General features: G+C 44.8%; 1 protein-coding gene and 1 long non-coding RNA gene across 15 annotated transcripts in view; one reads left to right on the top strand and one right to left on the bottom strand.

The window, feature by feature from the left end:
- Positions 1–24,742, top strand: part of LOC130277649 (zinc finger protein 569-like) — a 614,204-nt gene that overhangs the window by 406,011 nt on the left and 183,451 nt on the right. For 4 of the 14 annotated variants that reach the window (XM_056528574.1, XM_056528592.1, XM_056528601.1 and 1 more), the window contains exons 2-6: positions 6,955–7,101; positions 8,309–8,488; positions 9,380–9,506; positions 9,618–9,709; positions 10,436–10,514. In XM_056528574.1, the coding sequence (XP_056384549.1) occupies positions 7,006–7,101; positions 8,309–8,488; positions 9,380–9,506; positions 9,618–9,709; positions 10,436–10,514 (574 nt within the window). In that variant the 5' untranslated portion in view covers positions 6,955–7,005. Of the gene's footprint in view, positions 1–5,086; positions 5,278–5,434; positions 5,458–6,954; positions 7,102–8,308; positions 8,489–9,379; positions 9,507–9,617; positions 9,710–10,435; positions 10,515–18,042; positions 18,102–18,124; positions 18,315–21,930; positions 22,068–22,174; positions 22,267–22,395; positions 22,505–24,742 lie in introns of those variants that run through there. The other 10 variants (XM_056528628.1, XM_056528618.1, XM_056528583.1 and 7 more) reach the window with 8 other exon arrangements.
- On the bottom strand, positions 1,784–17,969 carry LOC130290328 (uncharacterized). Its single transcript, XR_008847579.1, has 5 exons — positions 17,894–17,969; positions 11,926–12,059; positions 10,002–10,291; positions 2,791–2,909; positions 1,784–1,955 (listed from the first exon to the last, which is right to left on the bottom strand). It is a non-coding gene; the product is annotated as an uncharacterized LOC130290328 (long non-coding RNA).

The following is a 24,742-nucleotide window of genomic DNA, read 5'->3' as shown; positions in this document are numbered from 1 at the left end:
GGTCCCTGCATCGGTCCAGTCAGGATCCCAGACGGTTGACCCGGATCCCCAGCGGCTGTGGAACCGTACAGGGGCTGGCAAAGTCGGTGCGGCTCCTCAGTGGCAGATATTGCAACCGAGTGAGGAAGCAGTCGGCCCCCTGCCCCTTCAACTGGTGACAGATGGAGTTTTCCTTTGGGAAAGGTTGCTTCGGAGGGGCTCGGAAGCTAGCCTCCTTCCCACAGACTATGGGCCAGGCCAGGCCTTCCCCCTCCCCTGGCCGGGGAGGGGGGGGGAAAGCAGAAACATTTTCTGAGTGGAGACCCAGTAAGCTTCATACAGGGTTTGCTGGTGTTGGATTACATTGTTGCCACACACCCCAACCAAGAGGAGGACCAGGACAACTGAGTCTGGTGGTAGAAGCCCGGACAGCCCCAAGTGGATCCATTGGGATCGCACCAGGTCTGCCGTTTTATTAGGGGGGAGCACTGTGACGGATCCTAGAGTCACCCTACCTACTTGGATGGACTTTAGGACATCACTATTTGAGTTAAAATACTTTTATTTACTGTTTTCATACACTTTCTGTGCACAATATAACCTTTTGCACATGGTCTACCTTTTGCACACTGTCCACCTCCCTTACACAATACACCTTTTGCACATGGTCCACATTTTGCACACGGTCCACTTGTTGCACACTGTTCACCTTTTGTACAATACACTAATTCTACACATGCTTCTCCTTTTTGCACACAGTCCGACTTCTGCACACCTCCACCTTTTGCACTCAAGGCACTGTATAGGGAGAGCTAATCAACTTTATTGGATTATCTCCCAGACTCACCGTCACCTTTATTGTCTTTACTGACCCTTCCCCCTGTGATGTCCTTCCTATAAAAGAAGACACTTGTTCCACAATAAAGAGTTCTGATTTTATACCTGAAGACTGGTGTTGCCTGGTTTTTTGGGTACAAGGATGCAATAATTTCTAGTTCTGCCTGGGGATATTGCCTGTGATATGCTGGGGATTGTCATCAAGAAGGAAAAGTCACTTTTGGCGGAGTCAGTCCGTCACAGTCACCTCTCCAGTCATCAAAAGACTCCTCCATTACTGTATAATGTCCCAGCAGGGTCACCTCTCCAGTCATCACCAGACCCTTCCATTACTGTATAATGTCCCAGCAGGGTCACCTCTCCAGTCATCACCAGACCCCTCCATTACTGTATAATGTCCAGCAGTGTCACCTCTCTAATCATCACCAGACCCCTCCATTACTGTATAATGTCCCAGCACTGTCACCTCTCCAGTCACCACCAGACCCCTCCATTACTGTATAATGTCCCAGCAGGGTCACCTCTCTAATCATCACCAGACCCCTCCATTACTGTATAATGTCCCAGCAGTGTCACCTCTCTAATCATCACCAGACCCCTCCATTGCTGTATAATGTCCCAGCAGGGTCACCGCTCCAGTCATCACCAGACCCCTCCATTACTGTATAATGTCCCAGCAGGGTCACCTCTCCAGTCATCACCAGACCCCTCCATTACTGTATAATGTCCCAGCAGTGTCACCTCTCTAATCATCACCAGACCCCTCCATTACTGTATAATGTCCCAGCAGTGTCACCTCTCCAGTCACCACCAGACCCCTCCATTACTGTATAATGTCCAAGCAGTGTCACTTCTCCAGTCATCACCAGACCCCTCCATTACTGTATAATGTCCAGCAGGGTCACCTCTCCAGTCATCACCAGACCCCTCCATTACTGTATAATGTCCAGCAGGGTCACCTCTCTAGTCAGCAGCTCAGTGATCCTGTGGGTGAGTTCTAGGATCTTCTCCTCATGTATCAGTGAGTGAGGTGGAGGCTCTGTGATGGGGCCCCGGGCCCTGCTCCATCCTCCTGACTCATGGAGATGGCTGCTGGGGGCCACACACTCCCCCCATGTCTTCTTCACTATGGTGTAATCCTGTGTATGGAGAGAGACAATGAGGGGACTGACCCCAGTATTCCTCCCTCACTACAAAGAGGAGATTGTGCCCCCTGTATAGAGCTCTAGTGAGCACATCTGGAATATTGGGGTCAGTTCTGGAAATCTCGCCTACAAAGAGACATCCAGAACATAGAGCGGGGCCAAAGATGGGGGACAACAATGGTGGAAATGTAGATGGGGGACAACAATGGTGGAAATGTAGATGGGGACAACAATGGTGGAAATGTAGATGGGGACAACAATGGTGGAAATGTAGATGGGGGACAACAATGGTGGAAATGTAGATGGGGGGACAACAATGGTGGAAATGTAGATGGGGGGACAACAATGGTGGAAATGTAGATGGGGGACAACAATGGTGGAAATGTAGATGGGGACAACAATGGTAGAAATGTAGATGGGGGGACAACAATGGTGGAAATGTAGATGGGGGGACAACAATGGTGGAAATGTAGATGGGGGACAACAATGGTGGAAATGTAGATGGGGGACACAACAATGGTGGAAATGTAGATGGGGGACACAACAATGGTGGAAATGTAGATGGGGGACAACAATGGTGGAAATGTAGATGGGGGACAACAATGGTAGAAATGTAGATGGGGGGACAACAATGGTGGAAATGTAGATGGGGGACAACAATGGTGGAAATGTAGATGGGGACAACAATGGTGGAAATGTAGATGGGGGGACAACAATGGTGGAAATGTAGATGGGGGGACAACAATGGTGGAAATGTAGATGGAGGGACAACAATGGTGGAAATGTAGATGGGGACAACAATGGTGGAAATGTAGATGGGTCACCTCACCTCTCCGGTCAGCAGGTGGAGGATCTCCAAGGTGAAGTGTAATAATCTCTTAGTCATCTCATTCCTGTCCTTGTCCATCCTTGGGGGTCATTCAGGAGAATAGGAGACAACTGGATCAGCTGGAGGGGAAGAGGAGGAGCCTGAATCACAGAACCAGCGACACAATGTAACAAACCTCCTCCTCATGTAATCTCCTTACTATTGGGGTGACACATTGTAACAAACCTCCTCCTCATGTAATCTCCTCACTACTGGGGTGACACACTGTAACAAACCTCCTCCTCATGTAATCTTATTACTACTGGGGTTGCACACTGTAACAAACCTCCTCCTCATATAATCTCCTTACTACTGGGGTGACACACTGTAACAAACCCCCTCCTCATGTAATCTCCTTACTACTGGGGTGACACACTGTAACAAACTTCCTCCTTATGTAATCTCCTTACTATTGGGGTGACACACTGTAACACACCTCCTCCTCATGTAATCTCCTTACTACTGTGGTGACTCACTGTAAAAAAAACCCTCCTCATGTAATCTCCTTACTACTGGGGTGACACACTGTAACAAACTTCCTCCTTATGTAATCTCCTTACTACTGGGGTGACACACTGTAACAAACCTCCTCCTCATGTAATCTCCTTACTACTGTGGTGACACACTGTAACAAACCTCCTCCTCATGTAATCTCCCTACTACTGGAGTGACACACTGTAAAAAACATCCTCCTCATGTAATCTCCTTACTACTGGGGTGACACACTGTAACAAATCTCCTCCTCATGTAATCTCCTTACTACTGGGGTGACACACTGTAACAAACCTCCTCCTCATGTAATCTCCTTACTACTGAAGTGACACACTGTAACAAACCTCCTCCTCATGTAATCTCCTTACTACTGGAGTGACACACTGTAACAAACCTCCTCATGTAATCTCCTTACTACTTTGGTGACACACTGTAACAAACCCCCTCCTCATGTAATCTCTTTAATACTGGGGTGACAAACTGTAACAAACCTCCTCCTCATGTAATCTCTATACTACTGGGGTGACACACTGTAACAAACCTCCTCCTCATGTAATCTCCTTACTACTGGGGTGACACACTGTAACAAACCTGCTCCTCATGTAATCTCCTTACTACTGGGGTGACACACTGCAACAAACCTCCTCCTCATGTAATCTCCTTACTACTGGGGTGACACACTGTAACAAACCTCCTCCTCCTCATGTAATCTCCTTACTACTGGGGTGACACACTGTAACAAACCCCCTCCTCATGTAATCTCCTTACTGCTGGGGTGACACACTGTAGCAAACCTCCTCCTCGTGTAATCTCCTAACTACTGGGGTGACACACTGTAACAAACCTCCTCCTCATGTAATCTCCTTACTACTGGGGTGACACACTGTAACAAACCTCCTCATGTAATCTCCCTACTATTGGGGTGACACACTGTAACAAACCTCCTCCTCATGTAATCTCCTTACTATTGGGGTGACACACTGTAACAAACCCCCTCCTCAAGTAATCTCCTTACTGCTGGGGTGACACACTGTAACAAACCTCCTCCTCATGTAATCTCCTTACTACTGGGGTGACACACTGTAACAAACCTCCTTCTCCTCATGTAATCTCCTTAATACTGGGGTGACACACTGTAACAAACCTCCTTCTCCTCATGTAATCTCCTTACTACTGGGGTGACACACTGTAACAAACCTCCTCCTAATGTAATCTCCTTACTACTGGGGTGACACACTGTAACAAACCTCCTCCACATGTAATCTCCTTACTACTGGGGTGACACACTGTAACAAACCCCCTCCTCCTGTAATCTCCTTACTACTGGGGTGACACACTGTAACAAACCCCCTCCTCCTGTAATCTCCTTACTACTGGGGTGACACACTGTAACAAACCTCCTCCTCATGTAATCTCCTTACTACTGGGGTGACACACTGTAACAAACCTTCTCCTCATGTAATCTCCTTACTACTGGGGTGACACACTGTAACAAACCTCCTCCCCATGTAATCTCCTTACTAATGGGGTGACACACTGTAACAAACCTTCTCCTCATGTAATCTCCTTACTACTGGGGTGACACACTGTAACAAACCTCCTCCTCGTATAATCTCCTTACTACTGGGGTGACACACTGTAACAAACCTCCTCCTCATGTAATCTCCTCACTACTGGGGTGACACACCGTAACAAACCTCCTCCTCCTCATGTAATCTACTTACTACTGGGGTGACACACTGTAACAAACCTCCTCCTCGTATAATCTCCTTACTGCCAGACCAGGACCTGCTCTCTATCTGCTGGATGGGGGAGGTGTAGGACCTGTGATGATGTCACAATCATGTGACCATTACCTGTGGGGGCGGAGCTCAGCAGGATAGAAGTGATTGTGGATGGTCATGTGACAGGAGTGGGCGGGACTGATCTGTGTGTTGAAGAGTTGGAATGTGTGAGGTAAGATTCCATAAATTAGTGGAAAAGTTGACCAGTTGTCCATAGCAACCAATCAGATCACTTCTTTCATATTTAACAAGAACTCTTGAAGAAGTGATCTGATTGGTTGCTATGGACAACTGGTCAACTTTTCCACTGGAGAAATTTTGATAAATCTCCCCCATTGTGTAAACTTTATAGGTGCGACCATGATCTCCTTCCTCTCATAAAAGCCGCAGCAAGACTATTACCCTCCAGCTGATCCGGTTGTCTCCTCTTCCCCTCCAGCTGATCCAGTTGTCTCCTCTTCCCCTCCAGCTGATCCAGTTGTCTCCTCTTCCCCTCCAGCTGATCCAGTTGTCTCCTCTTCCCCTCCAGCTGATCCAGTTGTCTCCTCTTCACCTCCAGCTGATCCAGTTGTCTCCTCTTCCCCTCCAGCTGATCCAGTTGTCTCCTCTTCCCCTCCAGCTGATCCAGTTGTCTCCTCTTCCCCTCCAGCTGATCCAGTTGTCTCCTCTTCTCCTCCAGCTGATCCAGTTGTCTCCTCTTCCCCTCCAGCTGATCCAGTTGTCTCCTCTTCCCCTCCAGCTGATCCAGTTGTCTCCTCTTCTCCTCCAGCTGATCCAGTTGTCTCCTCTTCCCCTCCAGCTGATCCAGTTGTCTCCTCCTCCGCTCCAGCTGATCCAGTTGTCTCCTCCTCCGCTCCAGCTGATCCAGTTGTCTCCTCTTCCCCTTCAGCTCATCCAGTTCTCTCCTCTTCTCCTCCAGCTGATCCAGTTGTCTCCTCTTCTCCTCCAGCTGATCCAGTTATCTCTTCTTCTCCTCCAGCTGATCCAGTTGTCTCCTCTTCTCCTCCAGCTGATCCAGTTGTCTCCTCTTCTCCTCCAGCTGATCCAGTTGTCTCTTCTTCTCCTCCAGCTGATCCAGTTGTCTCATCTTCCCCTCCAGCTGATCCGGTTGTCTCCTCTTCCCCTCCAGCTGATCCAGTTGTCCCCTCTTCCCCTCCAGCTGATCCAGTTGTCTCATCCTCCGCTCCAGCTGATCCAGTTGTCTCCTCTTCCCCTCCAGCTGATCCAGTTGTCTCCTCCTCCGCTCCAGCTGATCCAGTTGTCTCCTCCTCCGCTCCAGCTGATCCAGTTGTCTCCTCTTCCCCTTCAGCTCATCCAGTTGGCTCCTCTTCTCCTCCAGCTGATCCAGTTGGCTCCTTAACTCCTCCAGCTGATCCAGTTGTCTCCACTTCTACTCCTGCTGATCCAGTTGTCTCCTCTTATCCTCCTGCTGATCCAGTTGTCTCCTCCTATCCTCCTGCTGATCCAGTTGTCTCCTCTTCTCCTGCAGCTGAACCAGTTGTCTCCTCTTCTCCTGCAGCTGATCCAGTTGTCTCCTCTTCTCCTCCAGCTGATCCACTTCTCTCCTCTACACCTCCAGCTGGTCCAGTTGTCTCCTCTTCTCCTCCAGCTGATCCAGTTGTCTCCTCTTCTCCTCCGGCTGATCCAGTTGTCTCCTCTCCTCCTCCAGCTGATCCAGTTGTCTCCTCTTCCCCTCCAGCTGATCCAGTTGTCTCCTCCTCCGCTCCAGCTGATCCAGTTGTCTCCTCTACACCTCCAGCTGGTCCAGTTGTCTCCTCTTCTCCTCCAGCTGATCCAGTTGTCTCCTCTTCTCCTCCGGCTGATCCAGTTGTCTCCTCTTCTCCTCCAGCTGATCCAGTTGTCTCTTCTCCTCCAGCTGATCCAGTTGTCTCCTCTTCTCATGAATTACCCCCCAAGGATGGAGAAGGACAGTAATGAGATGACTAAGAGAATATTACACTTCACCTTGGAGATCCTCCACCTGCTGACCGGAGAGGTGAGGTGACCCATCTACATTTCCACCATTGTTGTCCCCCATCTACATTTCCACCATTGTTCTCCCCATCTATATTTCCTCCATTGTTGTCCCCACATCTACATTTCCTCCATTGTTGTCCTCATCTACATTTCCTCCATTGTTGTCCCTATCTACATTTCCTCCATTGTTGTCCTCATCTACATTTCCTCCATTGTTGTCCCCATCTACATTTCGACCATTGTTGTCCTCATCTACATTTCCACCATTGTTGTCTCCATCTACATTTCCACCATTGTTGTCCCCCCATCTACATTTCCACCATTGTTGTCCCCATCTACATTTCCACCATTGTTGTCCCCCAATCTACATTTCCACCATTGTTGTCCCCATCTACATTTCCACCATTGTTATCCTCCATCAACATTTCCTCGATTGTTGTCCCCATCTACATTTCCACCATTGTTGTCCCCATCTACATTTCCACCATTGTTGTTCCCATCTACATTTCCACCATTGTTGTCACTCCATCTACATTTCCACCATTGTTGTCCCTCCATCTACATTTCCACCATTGTTGTCCCTCCATCTACATTTCCACCATTGTTGTCCCCCATCTACATTTCCACCATTGTTGTCTCCATCTACATTTCCACCATTGTTGTCCCTCCATCTACATTTCCTCCATTGTTGTCCCCATCTACATTTCCACCATTGCTGTCCCCATCTACATTTCCACCATTGTTGTCCCCATCTACAATTCCACCATTGTTGTCCCCATCTACATTTCCACCATTGTTGTTCCCATCTACATTTCCACCATTGTTGTTCCCATCTACATTTCCACCATTGTTGTCCCCATCTACATTTCCACCATTGTTGTCCCCATCTACATTTCCACCATTGTTGTCCCCATCTACATTTCCACCATTGTTGTCCCCCCATCTACATTTCCACCATTGTTGTCCTCCATCTACATTTCCACCATTGTTGTCCCCCATCTACATTTCCACCATTGTTGTCCCCTCCATCTACATTTCCACCAATGTTGGCCCCCATCTTTGGCCCCGCTCTATGTTCTGGATGTCTCTTTGTAGGTGAGGTCTCCAGAACTGACCCCAGTATTCCAGACGTGCTCACTAGAGCTCTATACAGGGGGCACAATCTCCTCTTTGTAGTGGGGGAGGAATACTGGGGTCAGTCCCTCATTGTCTCTCTCCATACACAGGATTATACCATAGTGAAGAAGACATGGGGGGAGTGTGTGGCCCCGAGCAGCCATTTCCATGAGTCAGGAGGATGGAGCAGGGCCCAGGGCCCCATCACAGAGCCTCCACCTCACTCACCGATACATGAGGAGAAGATCCTAGAACTCACCCACAGGATTACTGAGCTGCTGACTGAAGAGGTGACCCTGCAGGGACATTATACAGTAATGGAGGGGTCTGGTGATGACTGGAGAGGTGACACTGCTGGGACATTATACAGTAATGCAGGGGTCTGGTGATGACTCCAGAGGTGACACTGCTGGGACATTATACAGTAATGGAGGGGTCTGGTGATGACTAGAGAGGTGACACTGCTTGGACATTATACAGTAATGGAGGAGTCTGGTGATGACTGGAGAGGTGACACTGCTGGGACATTATACAGTCATGGAGGGGTCTGGTGATGACTGGAGAGGTGACACTGCTGGGACATTATACAGTAATGGAGGGGTCTGGTGATGACTGGAGAGGTGACCTTGCTGGGACATTATACAGTAATGCAGGGGTCTGGTGATGATTAGAGAGGTGACACTGCTGGGACATTATACAGTCATGGAGGGGTCTGGTGATGACTGGAGAGGTGACACTGCTGGGACATTATACAGTAATGGAGGGGTCTGCTGATGACTGGAGAGGTGACACTGCTGGGACATTATACAGTAATGGAGGGGTCTGGTCATGACTGGAAATTTGACCCTGCTGGGACATTATACAGTAATGCAGGGGTCTGGTGATGATTAGAGAGGTGACACTGCTGGGACATTATACAGTAATGGAGGGGTGTGGTGATGATTAGAGAGGTGACCCTGCTGGGACATTATACAGTAATGGAGGGGTGTGGTGATGATTAGAGAGGTGACCCTGCTGGGACATTATACAGTAATGGAGGGGTCTGGTGATGATTAGAGAGGTGACCCTGCTGGGACATTATACAGTAATGGAGGAGTCTGGTGATGACTGGAGAGGTGACACTGCTGGGACATCATACATTAATGGAGGGGTCTGGTGATGACGATATCATTGTGTGTCAGGTTCCTAAAAGGTGTCAGGATGTGGCGGTCTATTTCTCCATGGAGGAGTGGGAGTATGTAGAAGGACACAAGGATCTGTACCAGGACATAGTCATGATGGAGGATCACCGGCCCCTCACATCACAAGGTAAGAAGAGACATATATATATATATATATATATAGATATCACTCTCACTACCTACTATCATAGAAATCTATCCAGCACTGATGTATTCATTCCCTGTGTGTTCCCTACAGATGGAGTCATTGATAGAAATCCACCCGAGAGGTGTCCCCGCCCTCTTTATTCCCAGGACTGTCCAGAGGGAAATGTCCCAGAGAAGCATCAGGTAGATGGCGTTAACATTTCCCCTAAATATGACCATAAAGTGATTGAAACCATGATCATGGCACCATAGGTCACACCTAAATTAAAGGGGAACTCTGTTTGATCTGGATAGTGACGCCCCCCCCCCCCCCCAACGACAATCTCCTGCCCGGCGCCCCGGCTCTGCACAAGAATAAATAAATAACTTTGATCAAAATACCAGATATTTAAACCAAAGTCGTAGTAATAAAATCCCAGAACCACAATAAGATATAATAATAGACATGTCCCCCATGACTTCTCGGGTCACTTACCTCTTCTATAAAACATTGTGATGGAAAGGAAAGTGAAATAAAAGGGGGAGGGCGGGGCTTCTTCTAATCTTCCCACAGGTGACTGAGCTGGAGACACCACAGCCCAGTATATAAGGGAAATACTTTTCCCGCCAATGGGCCTCCAGCCAATCAGAATGCTGTTGTTGGGCTGGAGCATCGCTGGGCAGAAGATCATGGTTACCGGGCAGAATCTGATCCTCCAATCAGAAGCAGGAATCCATCTCTCAGCAGAACAGCTGTTACCGGGCAGAATAACTGAGGAAAACAACCTGTGGAGATAAAGGAGGAAGAAGGAAATAAGGAGGAGGGGGGGGGGGGGGGCATGTATACTGGGAACCATGGGGCCGTGTGCCCCCCCAGGTTATAATGGAATTCGGGAGCCCCTTTTATTTTGTTTATTTTTTCCTCTTTAGGGTGAAGATCTGATGGATATTAAGATTGAAATTAAAGTTGAACCAGAAGAGGAGACGGATTTCGGGGCCGATCAGCAGTGTAAGGAGGGGGAGACTATTATTGGTGGAGGGTCTCCTAGATACTACTACACCCATCATCTGATCATCACATGGAATAATCTATTAATTACTGTGTGTTGGGGTGAGGCATGTATTACGGGGGATTGTCCCTATTATCATTGCACTTTGTGAACTAATTGATATCTACTGTTTTTATGGGGATTTGTGTACGTTATTCTGTAATATGGTTATTTTGTAATAAAAGGTTTATATTTTAGCTATTGTAATTCTTGATTTGGTAGTTTAGAGCTAGCTAATATTGATCTATAGATCAGTGATTGTCATTACTGTGTGCTCCCTACAGATGGAGTCATTGATAGAAATCCACCCGAGAGGTGTCCCCCGCCCTCTGTATTCCCAGGACTGTCCAGAGGGAAATGTCCCAGAGAAGCATCAGGTAGATGAGGCTGATCCTATATCTCTATAGGGGGGTCCTGCAGTCATAGATGTGGGGGTAGATTTTGGGGGGTCTCTTATGTTGATGTTTCCTCATCAGGATGATTACCTGACTATTATTAAAGTGGAGGATGAAGAAGAGAGGATGAGGGGCCATCACCTGTGTATGAGGGAAGTGAAGGAGGAAATTCCAGGAGGTGTTACCCCAGGTATGTAATAATTCCAGGAGGTGTTACCCAGGTATGTAATATTGGAAATACAGAGGGAATTCTGAGATTTCTTCATCAATCAATGCCAGTTTACAGAGCCTTTCCACGGCTTAAAGGGGTTCTCCAGTGCTTAGACATCTTATCCCCTATCCAAAGGATAGGGGATAAGATGCCTGATCGTGGGAGTCCCGCCGTTGGGGACCCCCGGGATCTTGCACGCGGCACCCCGTTTGTAATCAGTCCTCGGAGCGTGTGCGCGTGTGTGACGTCACGCCTCCGCCCCCGTGTGACATCACGCTCCGCCCCTCAATGCAAGCCTATGGGAGGAGGAGTGATAGCTGTCACGCCCCCTCCCATAGGCTTGCATTGAGGGGCGGAGCGTGATGTCACACGGGGGCGGAGGCGTGACGTCACACACGCGCACACGCTCCGAGGACTGATTACAAACGGGGTGCCGCGTGCAAGATCCCGGGGGTCCCCAACGGCGGGACTCCCGCAATCAGGCATCTTATCCCCTATCCTTTGGATAAGATGTCTAAAGCACCGGAGAACCTCTTTAAGGGTTAGGCAGTAAAGTCCATACAGACGATCTGCCTATTACAGTAGGAGATGTACATCTAATTAATCTCAATGAGCTGACCGGAGTCACCGTTGACTCCAGTCGGCTCATTAAAATTAATTAAATACGGGCTGGGGCCGGCTGGGATACGGGAGCACCCAGTTCTCGCTCCCCCCAACTGGATCCGGCAGCCGTAGAATGAAATCGTAGTGTGAACCAAGCCTTACCCAGTGATATCCTCCTGTTGGGCCCATAATCGCCTTTTATATTAGGAGTCTCCTGGTCCAGACCTTGTCTGTGCTCACATGTTATAAGAATACGAGCAGAGTACCCAATGTCGCCTGGTCTTCCTACCTAAAGCCTGTGGGCAAAGAAAAGCAACAATTACACTGTTGTCCTCATATCTTGTCCTTATATCCGGCCTTATATCCTGACCTTATATCCCATCCTCATATCCCGACCTCATATCCCATATCTCATCCTCATATCCCGACCTCATATCTCGTTCTCATATCCCATCCTCATATCCCGGCCTTATATCCCGTCCTCATATCTCATCCTCATATCCCGGCCTTATATCCTATCCTCATATCCCATCCTCATATCTCATCCTTATATCCTTATATCTCATCCTCATATCTCGTCCTTATATCTCATCCTCATATCTCATCCTTATATCTCATCCTCATATCCTTATATCTCATCCTCATATCCCGACCTCATATCCCATATCTCATCCTCATATCCCGTCCTCATATGCCGGCCTTATATCCCGACCACATATCTCGTCCTCATATCCCATCCTCATATCTCATCCTCATATCCCGGCCTTATATCCCATCCTCATATCTCATCCTCATATCCCGGCCTTATATCACATCCTCATATCCCGTCCTTATATCTCATCCTCATATCTCGTCCTTATATCTCATCCTCATATCTCATCCTTATATCTCATCCTCATATCCTTATATCTCATCCTCATATCCCGACCTCATATCCCATATCTCATCCTCATATCCCGTCCTCATATGCCGGCCTTATATCCCGACCACATATCTCGTCCTCATATCCCATCGTCATATCTCATCCTCATATCCCGGCCTAATATCCCGTCCTCATATCTCATCCTCATATCCCGGCCTTATATCCCGTCCTCATATCTCATCCTCATATCCCGGCCTTATATCCTATCCTCATATCCCAGCCTTATATCCCATCCTCATATCCCGTCCTTATATCTCATCCTCATATCTCGTCCTTATATCTCATCCTCATATCTCATCCTTATATCTCATCCTCATATCCTTATATCTCATCCTCATATCCCGACCTCAGTTGGGGCTGAGCTGTGATGAATTGATTGTAGGTCAGAAAATAGAAGGGACCTGTGATGTGGGTGTATCGGGCAAAAATTGTGTTTTCAGCTTTGAGTTAAAGCAATAAAGGGTTGAAAATAGATGGGGAGTGGCTTGTGGGAGGGTGTGGCTTGCAAGTAGACCAAAACACGCCCCATGAGATGCGGATCGGAGAGTGTGGAGTTAGGTACTGGAAGTGCCATAGACCTGCATGGGACGTTAGGCAAAAAAAACCTGATTCTTACAAATGGGGGTAGGTTAGGGTTAATTTAGCTATCCTATATTTATAGGTGACATGTGACCAAGATTCACTAAAATATCTTCAGACGATTTACATTCACCTGATTCCTTTTTTATCCCAACAGGAAATCCCAGTAAGAATTCTGAGGGAAACTTCATGTTATCCCTGAATAATAAAGGAGAAGATGGAGAGATCATGGAGCGCTCCTCAGGAGAAGATGGAGAGATCATGGAGCGCTCCTCAGGAGAAGATGGAGAGATCATGGAGCGCTCCTCAGGACAAGATGGAGAGATCATGGAGCGCTCCTCAGGAAAAGATGGAGAGATCATGGAGCGCTCCTCAGGAGAAGATGGAGAGATCATGAAGCGCTCCTCAGGAGAAGATGGAGAGATCATGGAGCGCTCCTCAGGAGAAGATGGAGAGATCATGGAGCGCTCCTCAGGAGAAGATGGAGAGATCATGGAGCGCTCCTCAGGAGAAGATGGAGAGATCATGGAGCGCTGCTCAGGAGAAGATGGAGAGATCATGGAGCGCTCCTCAGGAGAAGATAGAGAGATCATGGAGCGCTCCTCAGGACAAGATGGAGAGATCATGGAGCGCTCCTCAGGAGAAGATAGAGAGATCATGGAGCGCTCCTCAGGACAAGATGGAGAGATCATGGAGCGCTCCTCAGGAGAAGATAGAGAGATCATGGAGCGCTCCTCAGGACAAGATGGAGAGATCATGGAGCGCTCCTCAGGAGAAGATAGAGAGATCATGGAGCGCTCCTCAAGAGAAGACCTCCTTACCCCTAATGTCCATCCAGATCTATCATATAATAATAATGATCATGTGGAATGCCAGGAAAAGAAACTGTATTCATGTTCAGAATGTGGGAAATGTAGTGGGAAATCACAGCTTGTTATACATGAGAGAATTCACACTGGAGAAATGCCATATTTATGTTTAGAATGCGGTAAACCTTTTACATACCTACTTACACATCAGAAAGGTCACACAGGAGAGAAGCTATATTCGTGTTTAGAATGTGGGATATGTTTTATACAGAAATCTCAGCTCGTTATACATGAGAGAAGGCATAGGAGGGAGAAGCCTTACCCATGTTTAAAATGTGGGAAATGTTTTGCATGTAACTCACAGCTTGTTATACATGAAAGAATTCACTCTGGAGAGAAGCCATATTCATGTTCAGAATGTGGAAAATGTTTTGCGTGTAAATCACAGCTTGTTATACATGAGAGAATTCACACTGGAGAAATGCCCTATTCATGTTTAGAATGTGGTAAATCTTTTACATGTAAATCAAACCTTGTTACACATCAAAAAAGTCACACAGGAGAGAAGCCATATTCCTGTTTAGAATGTGGGAAACGTTTTATACAGAAATCTCAGCTCGTTATACATGAGAGAAGGCATCGGAGAGAAAAGCCTTATTCCTGTTTAGAATGTGGGAAATGTTTTGCTTGTAAATCACAGCTTGTTATACATGAAAGAATTCACACAGGAGAGAAGCCTTATTCATGTGCAGAATGCGGGAAATGTTTTGCATGTAAATCACATCTTGTTATACATAAAAGAAGTCACACAGGAGAGAAGCCATATTCATGCCCAGAATGTGGAAAAGGTTTTACACGTAAATCAAATCTTGTTACCCATGAGCGAAGTCACACAGGAGAGAAGCCATATTTATGTTCAGAATGTGGGAAATGTTTTGTTACTAAAGGCAGTCTAAGGGTTCATGAGAAAAGTCACGCAGGAGAGAAGCCATTTTGATGTAAATTTTTTTTTTATGTTTCTATTCTACTGGTTATATGGCTTGTTTAGCATTTTGGCGTTTCCCATGAAGGTGCCTCCTTTTTCGTTGTATTGGGCTTCATTTGTTTTCTCGTTATCTTTTTACCAATGTTATATATATTTTGGGGTTTTTGGAAATAAACACGGGTTACATGTAAACCTCCAAGATTGGTTTGGATTTAGGATGTTTAGGGACCTTCTGCACAGATCTCGAAACTTACTGCTAAAGGTCGTCTCTTTTGTATAGTGGAGGGAAAAAAGTATTTGACCCCCCTGCTGATTTTGTACGTTTGCACCGACAAAGAAATGATTCATCTCTAATTTTATTGGTCGGTTTATTTGAATAGTGAGAGACAGAAAAACAACAAAAAAACGCATTTCACATAAGTTATAATTGAATTTCACCCCTATTTTTTACAGACAAAGAGCTGAGATTAGGAGCACTCTCTTAAAGCGAGAGTTGCCTGTATAAAAGATTGTGGGGGGTTGGCCCATTAAAAAGTAAAAAAAAAAAAATTAAATAAATGTGAATAAGCTCCTCCTCCAATAAAAAAAAATGTAATCCCCCTTTCCAATATTTTACAAATAAAAAATTGTTAAAAAAATTAAATAAAAAAGCTATTCTTAAATATGATGTTATCGATCCGGTACAGTGAACGGCGTGAGGGAAAAAAACAAAAATAAAATCCTAAATTGCCGATAAAAACTTCAGATCACAGCGCAAAAAAAAAAACAACCCCTCATACAGCCCCGTATACAAAAGAATTGTTTTAATCCCCTTAAGGACCAGGTCAGTTTTTATTTTTACCCTTTAGTTTTTATTTTTTTATTACATTATTTTAATTTAAAAAAATGTGAAATGCAGGGTGATTAACACTTTTATTAGGGGAGGAGCTTATTCACATTTATTAACTTTTTGTTTTCCTCTTTTTTTTACACTTTATACTTTTTTTTGTCCCCATAGGGGGCTATACCATGTGATCTTGTAATTGTATACATTGTACAGTATTAATCAGTGTTATCGGCACTCTGCTGCACTGGCCTGCCATGGCTGACTGGAGCATCAGAGCACTGATTGGACGGCAAGGAGGCAGGTAAGGGCCCTGCCGCCGACCACTCAGCTGATTGGAACACCGTGATTTCACCGCAGATGGAATGATCAGGAACTCCTGCGTCAGTGGTCATGATGTCACGGCCACGCCCCCTCCATTCATGTCTATGGGAGGGGGAGTGTCGGCCGACAACTCCACATCCTCAGCAAAATGATCAGAACTAGAAGATCTACTGGGAAAATGTTATCAGAGCGATAAAAGATACAAAGCCAGAAAATCCCCCTCTGTCTATTGAGGTTTAACTCCACCCTTTGACACGCCCCACATTACTATCAGGGTGACACACTGTAACAAACCCCCTCCTCATGTAATCTCCTTACTACTGGGGTGACACACTGTAACAAACCTCCTCATGTAATCTCCTCACTACTGGGGTGACACAATGTAACAAACCTCCTCCTCATGTAATCTCCTTCCTACTGGGGTGACACACTGTAACAAACCCCCTCCTCATGTAATCTCCTTACTACTGGGATGACACACTGTAACAAACCTCCTCCTCATATAATCTCCTTACTACTGGGGTGACACACTGTAACAAACCCCCTCCTCATGTAATCTCCTTACTACTGGGGTGACACACTGTAACAAACCTCCTCATGTAATCTCCTCACTACTGGGGTGACACACTGTAACAAACCCCCTCCTCATGTAATCTCCTTCCTACTGGGGTGACACACTGTAACAAACCCCCTCCTCATGTAATCTCCTTACTACTGGGATGACACACTGTAACAAACCTCCTCCTCATATAATCTCCTTACTACTGGGGTGACACACTGTAACAAACCCCCTCCTCATGTAATCTCCTTACTACTGGGGTGACACACTGTAACAGACCTCCTCCTCATGTAATCTCCTTACTACTGGGATGACACACTGTAACAAACCTCCTCCTCATGTAATCTCCTTACTACTGGGGTGACACACTGTAACAAACCTCCTCCTCATGTAATCTCCTTACTACTGGGGTGACACACTGCAACAAACCCCCTCCTCATGTAATCTCCTTACTACTGGGCTGACACACTGTAACAAACCTCCTCCTCATGTAATCTCCTTACTACTGGGGTGACACACTGTAACAAACCTCCTCCTCATGTAATCTCCTTACTACTGGGGTGACACACTGTAACAAACCCCCTCCTCATGTAATCTCCTTACTACTGGGCTGACACACTGTAACAAACCTCCTCCTCATGTAATCTCCTTACTACTGGGGTGACACACTGTGACAAACCTCCTCCTCATGTAATCTCCTTACTACTGGGGTGACACACTGTAACAAACCTCCTCCTCATGTAATCTCCTTACTACTGGGGTGACACACTGTAACAAACCTTTTCCTCATGTAATCTCCTTACTACTGGGGTGACACACTGTAACAAACCTCCTCCTCATGTAATCTCCTTACTACTGGGGTGACACACTGTAACAAACTTCCTCCTCATGTAATCTCCTTACTACTGGGGTGACACACTGTAACAAACCTCCTCCTCATGTAATCTCCTTACTACTGGGGTGACACACTGTAACAAACCTCCTCCTCATGTAATCTCCTTACTACTGGGGTGACACACTGTAACAAACCTCCTCCTCATGTAATCTCCTTACTACTGGGGTGACACACTGTAACAAACCTCCTCCTCATGTAATCTCCTTACTACTGGGGTGACACACTGTAACAAACCTCCTCCTCATGTAATCTTCTTACTGCCCGACCAGGACCTGCTCTGTATCTGCTGGATAGTGGAGGTGTAGGACCTGTGATGATGTCACAATCATGTGACCAGTACATGTGGGGGCGGAGCTCAAGAGGATAGAAGAGATTGTGGTGAAGGACCTGTGAGGATGGTCATGTGACAGGAGTGGGCGGGGCTCCGCAGTAGATAGTGAAGGTAAAGTCTTATATTATTGTCTCTCCTCCTGAGATCTTTGGGGTTTATTCTACTTTTATTCCTTTATGAATTCTTTTTGATGATCCCCATAGACCAGTGTTTCCCAACCGGTGTGCCTCCAGCTGTTGCAAAAGTACAACTCCTAGCATGGCCAGACATCCTTTGGCAGCCATAGAGCGTCTCTTACACAGGGTCCCAGGCGGGTGTTCTTTAGTAAGTGGTGCGGACCCCATCAGAGCGTCCCCCAATGTTGTTACCCCGATCCTGCCTGGTCACGGTGTTACCTTCCATCCCCCCCCATCCCGCCTGGTCACGGTGTTGCCCCCCCCCCCATCCCGCCTGGTCATGATGTTATACCCCCCCCCCCATCCCGCCTGGTCACGATGTTATACCCCCCCCCCTCATGTCACGGTGTTACCCCCCCCCCCATCCCGCCTGGTCACGATGTTATACCCCCCCCCCCTCATGTCACGGTGTTGCCCCCCCCCCATCCCGCCTGGTCACGATGTTATACCCTCCCCCTCATGTCACGGTGTTACCCCCCCCCCCATCCCGCCTGGTCACGGTGTTGCCCCCCCCATCCCGTCTGGTCACGATGTTATACCCCCCCCCCATGTCACGGTGTTGCTCCCCATCCCGCCTGGTCACGGTGTTGCCCCCCCCCCATCCCGCTTGGTCACGATGTTATACCCCCCCCCCATGTCACGGTGTTGCCCCCCATCCCGTCTGGTCACGATGTTATACCCCCCCCCCATGTCACGGTGTTGCTCCCCATCCCGCCTGGTCACGGTGTTGCCCCCCCCCCATCCCGCTTGGTCACGATGTTATACCCCCCCCCCCATGTCACGGTGTTGCCCCCCATCCCGCCTGGTCATGATGTTTTACTGCCCCCCCCCCATCCCGCCTGGTCACGATGTTATACCCCCCCCCCCATGTCACGGTGTTGCCCCCCCCCATCCCGCCTGGTCACGGTGTTGCCCCCGATCCCACCTGTTATCAGGTTGCATGATTTTCTCGCTTACGTTTCCTTAGATGTCTGTTAGTCACACTACAAGAGTCATGGCCAAGTCTAATGTGTCAGGAGGGGGTTAAAGAGGTCCTTAAAGGGGTATTCCAAATGATGTGTCGCTGATGCCAAGTTATATACGTTTTAAATAATCTTTTACTCCTCAGGGTGGATCGTCCCCTTTTTCGTATCTTTCTCGTCCCCGGGATTCTCCAGCACTATGGATTAGTGTAGTTTTTCTCGACTTGTTGTGCAGATTAAAGGGGTACTCCACCAGTTGATTTAAAAGTAAAAAGGTTTTCACCGGAGTACCCCTTTAAGACAATATGTCGTAAGTCATGTGATCGCAGGGTCGGGGCTGCATCTCGAGTTGCCTGACAAGCTGCCCCTTTTATGTATACGCCATTGGACATGTGGTTTAATTAATGTTTAATTAGCTTGTGACCCGGTGTCATAGAAGGGGAGTGGGACCAGGGTGTACAGGTACGCCCTTCGTCCTTAAGGAGTTAATATTCTTATTCATCCAAATCACATAGGCGAGGGGTTCAATAGCTAAAATATCATGGGGCATAATGGGCAGCGCTGCCTGGAACAGGTTCAGGTTTAGCCCAGAACTCCTGAAGAAGGACACCATTCTTGTCCCCATCTACATTTCCACCATTGTTGTCCCCATCTACATTTCCACCATTGTTGTCCCCATCTACATTTCCACCATTGTTGTCCCCATCTACATTTCCACCATTGTTGTCCCCCATCTACATTTCCACCATTGTTGTCCCCATCTACATTTCCACCATTGTTGTCCCCCCATCTACATTTCCACCATTGTTGTCCCCCATCTACATTTCCACCATTGTTGTCCCCATCTACATTTCCACCATTGTTGTCCCCCCATCTACATTTCCACCATTGTTGTCCCCCATCTACATTTCCACCATTGTTGTCCCCATCTACATTTCCACCATTGTTGTCCCCCCATCTACATTTCCACCATTGTTGTCCCCCATCTACATTTCCACCATTGTTGTCCCCCATCTACATTTCCACCATTGTTGTCCCCTCATCTACATTTCCACCATTGTTGTCACCATCTACATTTCCACCATTGTTGTCCCCATCTACATTTCCACCATTGTTGTCCCCATCTACATTTCCACCATTGTTGTCCCCATCTACATTTCCACCATTGTTGTCTCCATCTACATTTCCACCATTGTTGTCCCCATCTACATTTCCACCATTGTTGTCCCCCATCTACATTTCCACCATTGTTGTCCCCTCATCTACATTTCCACCATTGTTGTCCCCATCTACATTTCCACCATTGTTGTCCCCATCTACATTTCCACCATTGTTGTCCCCATCTACATTTCCACCATTGTTGTCCCCCCATCTACATTTCCACCATTGTTGTCCCCCCATCTACATTTCCACCATTGTTGTCCCCCATCTACATTTCCACCATTGTTGTCCCCATCTACATTTCCACCATTGTTGTCCCCCATCTACATTTCCACCATTGTTGTCCCCATCTACATTCCCACCATTGTTGTCCCCATCTACATTTCCACCATTGTTGTCCCCCATCTATATTTCCACCATTGTTGTCCCCATCTACATTTCCACCATTGTTGTCCCCATCTACATTTCCACCATTGTTGTCCCCATCTACATTTCCACCATTGTTGTCCCCATCTACATTTCCACCATTGTTGTCCCCCCCATCTACATTTCCACCATTGTTGTCCCCATCTACATTTCCACCATTGTTGTCCCCCCATCTACATTTCCACCATTGTTGTCCCCATCTACATTTCCACCATTGTTGTCCCCCATCTACATTTCCACCATTGTTGTCCCCATCTACATTTCCACCATTGTTGTCCCCCCCATCTACATTTCCACCATTGTTGTCCCCCATCTACATTTCCACCATTGTTGTCCCCATCTACATTTCCACCATTGTTGTCCCCCCCATCTACATTTCCACCATTGTTGTCCCCATCTACATTTCCACCATTGTTGTCCCCCCATCTACATTTCCACCATTGTTGTCCCCCATCTACATTTCCACCATTGTTGTCCCCATCTACATTTCCACCATTGTTGTCCCCCCCATCTACATTTCCACCATTGTTGTCCCCCATCTACATTTCCACCATTGTTGTCCCCATTTACATTTCCACCATTGTTGTCCCCATCTACATTTCCACCATTGTTGTCCCCCCCATCTACATTTCCACCATTGTTGTCCCCATCTACATTTCCACCATTGTTGTCCCCCCATCTACATTTCCACCATTGTTGTCCCCATCTACATTTCCACCATTGTTGTCCCCATCTACATTTCCACCATTGTTGTCCCCCCCATCTACATTTCCACCATTGTTGTCCCCATCTACATTTCCACCATTGTTGTCCCCCCATCTACATTTCCACCATTGTTGTCCCCATCTACATTTCCACCATTGTTGTCTCCATCTACATTTCCACCATTGTTGTCTCCATCTACATTTCCACCATTGTTGTCCCCATCTACATTTCCATCATTGTTGTCCCCCCATCTACATTTCCACCATTGTTGTCCCCATCTACATTTCCATCATTGTTGTCCCCCCATCTACATTTCCACCATTGTTGTCCCCCCATCTACATTTCCACCATTGTTGTCCCCATCTACATTTCCACCATTGTTGTCTCCATCTACATTTCCACCATTGTTGTCTCCATCTACATTTCCACCATTGTTGTCCCCATCTACATTTCCACCATTGTTGTCCTCCATTTTTGGAGCCGCTCTATATTATATATGTCTCTTTGTAGTTGAGGTCTCCAGAACTGACCCCGGTAGGATGTGGCGGTCTATTTCTCCATGGAGGAGTGGGAGTATGTAGAAGGACACAAGGATCTGTACCAGGACATAGTCATGATGGAGGATCACCGGCCCCTCACATCACAAGGTAAGAAGAGACATATATATATATATATATAGATATCACTCTCACTACCTAGTAAGATAGAAATCTATCCAGCACTGATGTATTCATTCCCTGTGTGTTCCCTACAGATGGAGTCATTGGTAGAAATCCACCCGAGAGGTGTCCCCGCCCTCTGTATTCCCAGGACTGTCCAGAGGGAAATGTCCCAGAGAAGCATCAGGTAGATGAGGCTGATCCTATATCTCTATAGGGGGGTCCTGCAGTCATAGATGTGGGGGTAGATTTTGGGGGTCTCTGTTGCTCCTCCTGTCTGCTGTATTGTAGTGAATTGTTCTATATGTCACATCAGGGGGGAGATCTGACTAATAATAAAGTGGAGGATGAAGAAGAGAGGATGAGCGGCCATCACCCGTGTATGAGGGACGTGAAGGAGGAAATTCCAGGAGGTGTTACCCCAGGTATGTAATAATTCCAGGAGGAGTTACCCCAGGTATGTAATAATTCCAGAAGGTGTTACCCCAGGTATGTAACAATTCCAGGAGGTGTTACCCCAGGTATGTAATAATTCCAGGAGGAGTTACCCCAGGTATGTAATAATTCCAGGAGGAGTTACCCCAGGTATGTAATAATTCCAGAAGGTGTTACCCCAGGTATGTAATAATTCCTTTAATAGATGCGGAATAATAGGAGGGAGAACCCAAATTCCAGCGCCCCATAACTGGAACACAACACGAAATCCATTAGATGTTTATAACAATGATACAGGGGCAGCGACAGGTCACCTGTCTACATCTAAAACTACTTATGGCCAAAAGACTTAAAGGGGAACTCCACTGGAAAACATTGTCGTTTAAATCAACTGGTGCCAGAAAGTTAAACAGATTTGCAAATTACTTCCATAAAAAAAATCCCAATCCTTCCGGTACTTATCGGCTGCTGTATGATACACAGGAAGTTCTTTTCTTTTTGAATTTCCTTTCTGCCTGACCACAGTGCTCTCTGCTGACTCTACTGTCCAGAACAGGAGCAAATCCCCCATAGAAAACCTCTCCTGCTCTGGACAGTTCCTGACATGGACAGAGGTGTCAGCAGAGAGCACTGTGGTCAGACAGAAAGGAAATTCAAAAAGAAAAGAACTTCCTGTGTATTATACAGCAGCCGATAAGTACTGGAAGGATTGGGAGTTTTTAACAGAAGTAATTTGCAAATCTCTTTAAGTTTCTGGCACCAGTTGATTTACAAGAAAATGTTTTCCAGTGGAGTTCCCCTTTAAAGGCATACTCCACTGCTAGACATCTTATCCCCTATCCAAAGGAAGCATAAGGGGTTAAGATGTCTGGTCGGGGGGTTTCCCGCTGCTGGGGCCCCCCTCGCGATCTCCCGCAGAAACCAGCATTCCAAACAAGCGCTGGGTCCCTGCAACAGTAGTCGTGATGTCATGAGGGGGCGTGGCTGCAACGTCACGATCACGGCCTCCGGCTCCGAGCGTTTTGAACAAAATGTTTAGAATGTTGGAGCATCGGAGTATCCATAATAATAATAATAATATATAATAATAATAATTATAATAATATATAAGAATAATATATAATAATAATAATTATAATAATATATAAGAATAATATATAATAATAATAATTATAATAATATATAATAATAATATATAATAATAATAATATATAATAATAATATATAATAATAATAATATATAATAATAATAATAATATATAATAATAATAATAATAATATATAATAATAATATATAATAATAATAATATATAATAATAATAATTATAATAATAATTATAATAATAATATATAATAATAATAATAATAATAATTATAATAATATATAATAATAATTATAATAATTATAATAATAATAATAATAATTATTATAATAATAATAATAATAATAATAATTATTATTATTATTATTATTATTATAATAATATATAATTATAATAATATATAATAATAATAATTATAATAATTATAATAATATATAATAATTATAATAATAATTATAATAAGATATAATAATAATAATAATAATTATAATAATATATAATAATAATAATAATTATAATAATATATAATAATAATAATAATATATAATAATAATAATTATTATAATAATATATAATAATAATTATAATAATATATAATAATATTAATTATAATAATATTAATTATAATAATATATAATAATAATAATTATAATAATATATAATAATAATAATTATAATAATATATAATAATAATAATAATAATAATAATTATAATAATATATAATAATAATTATAATAATTATAATAATATATAATAATAATTATTATAATAATAATAATATATAATAATAATTATTATAATAATAATAATAATTATAATAATAATAATTATAATAATATATAATAATAATAATTATTATTATAATAATTATAATAATATATAATAATTATAATAATATATAATAATAATAATTATTATTATAATTATAATAATTATAATTATAATATATAATAATTATAATAATATATAATAATAATAATAATTATAATAATATAAAATAATAATAATAATAATATATAATAATAATAATAATTATAATAATATATAATAATAATAATATATAATAATAATAATAATAATAATTATAATTATAATAATTATAATAATATATAATAATAATTATA

The sequence above is a fragment of the Hyla sarda genome, chromosome 1 (genome assembly GCF_029499605.1).
Source record: "Hyla sarda isolate aHylSar1 chromosome 1, aHylSar1.hap1, whole genome shotgun sequence".
Lineage (NCBI taxonomy): Eukaryota > Metazoa > Chordata > Amphibia > Anura > Hylidae > Hyla > Hyla sarda.
The sequence above is the reverse complement of the archived record's forward strand: the minus strand, read 5'-3'. Positions and strand labels throughout refer to the sequence as shown.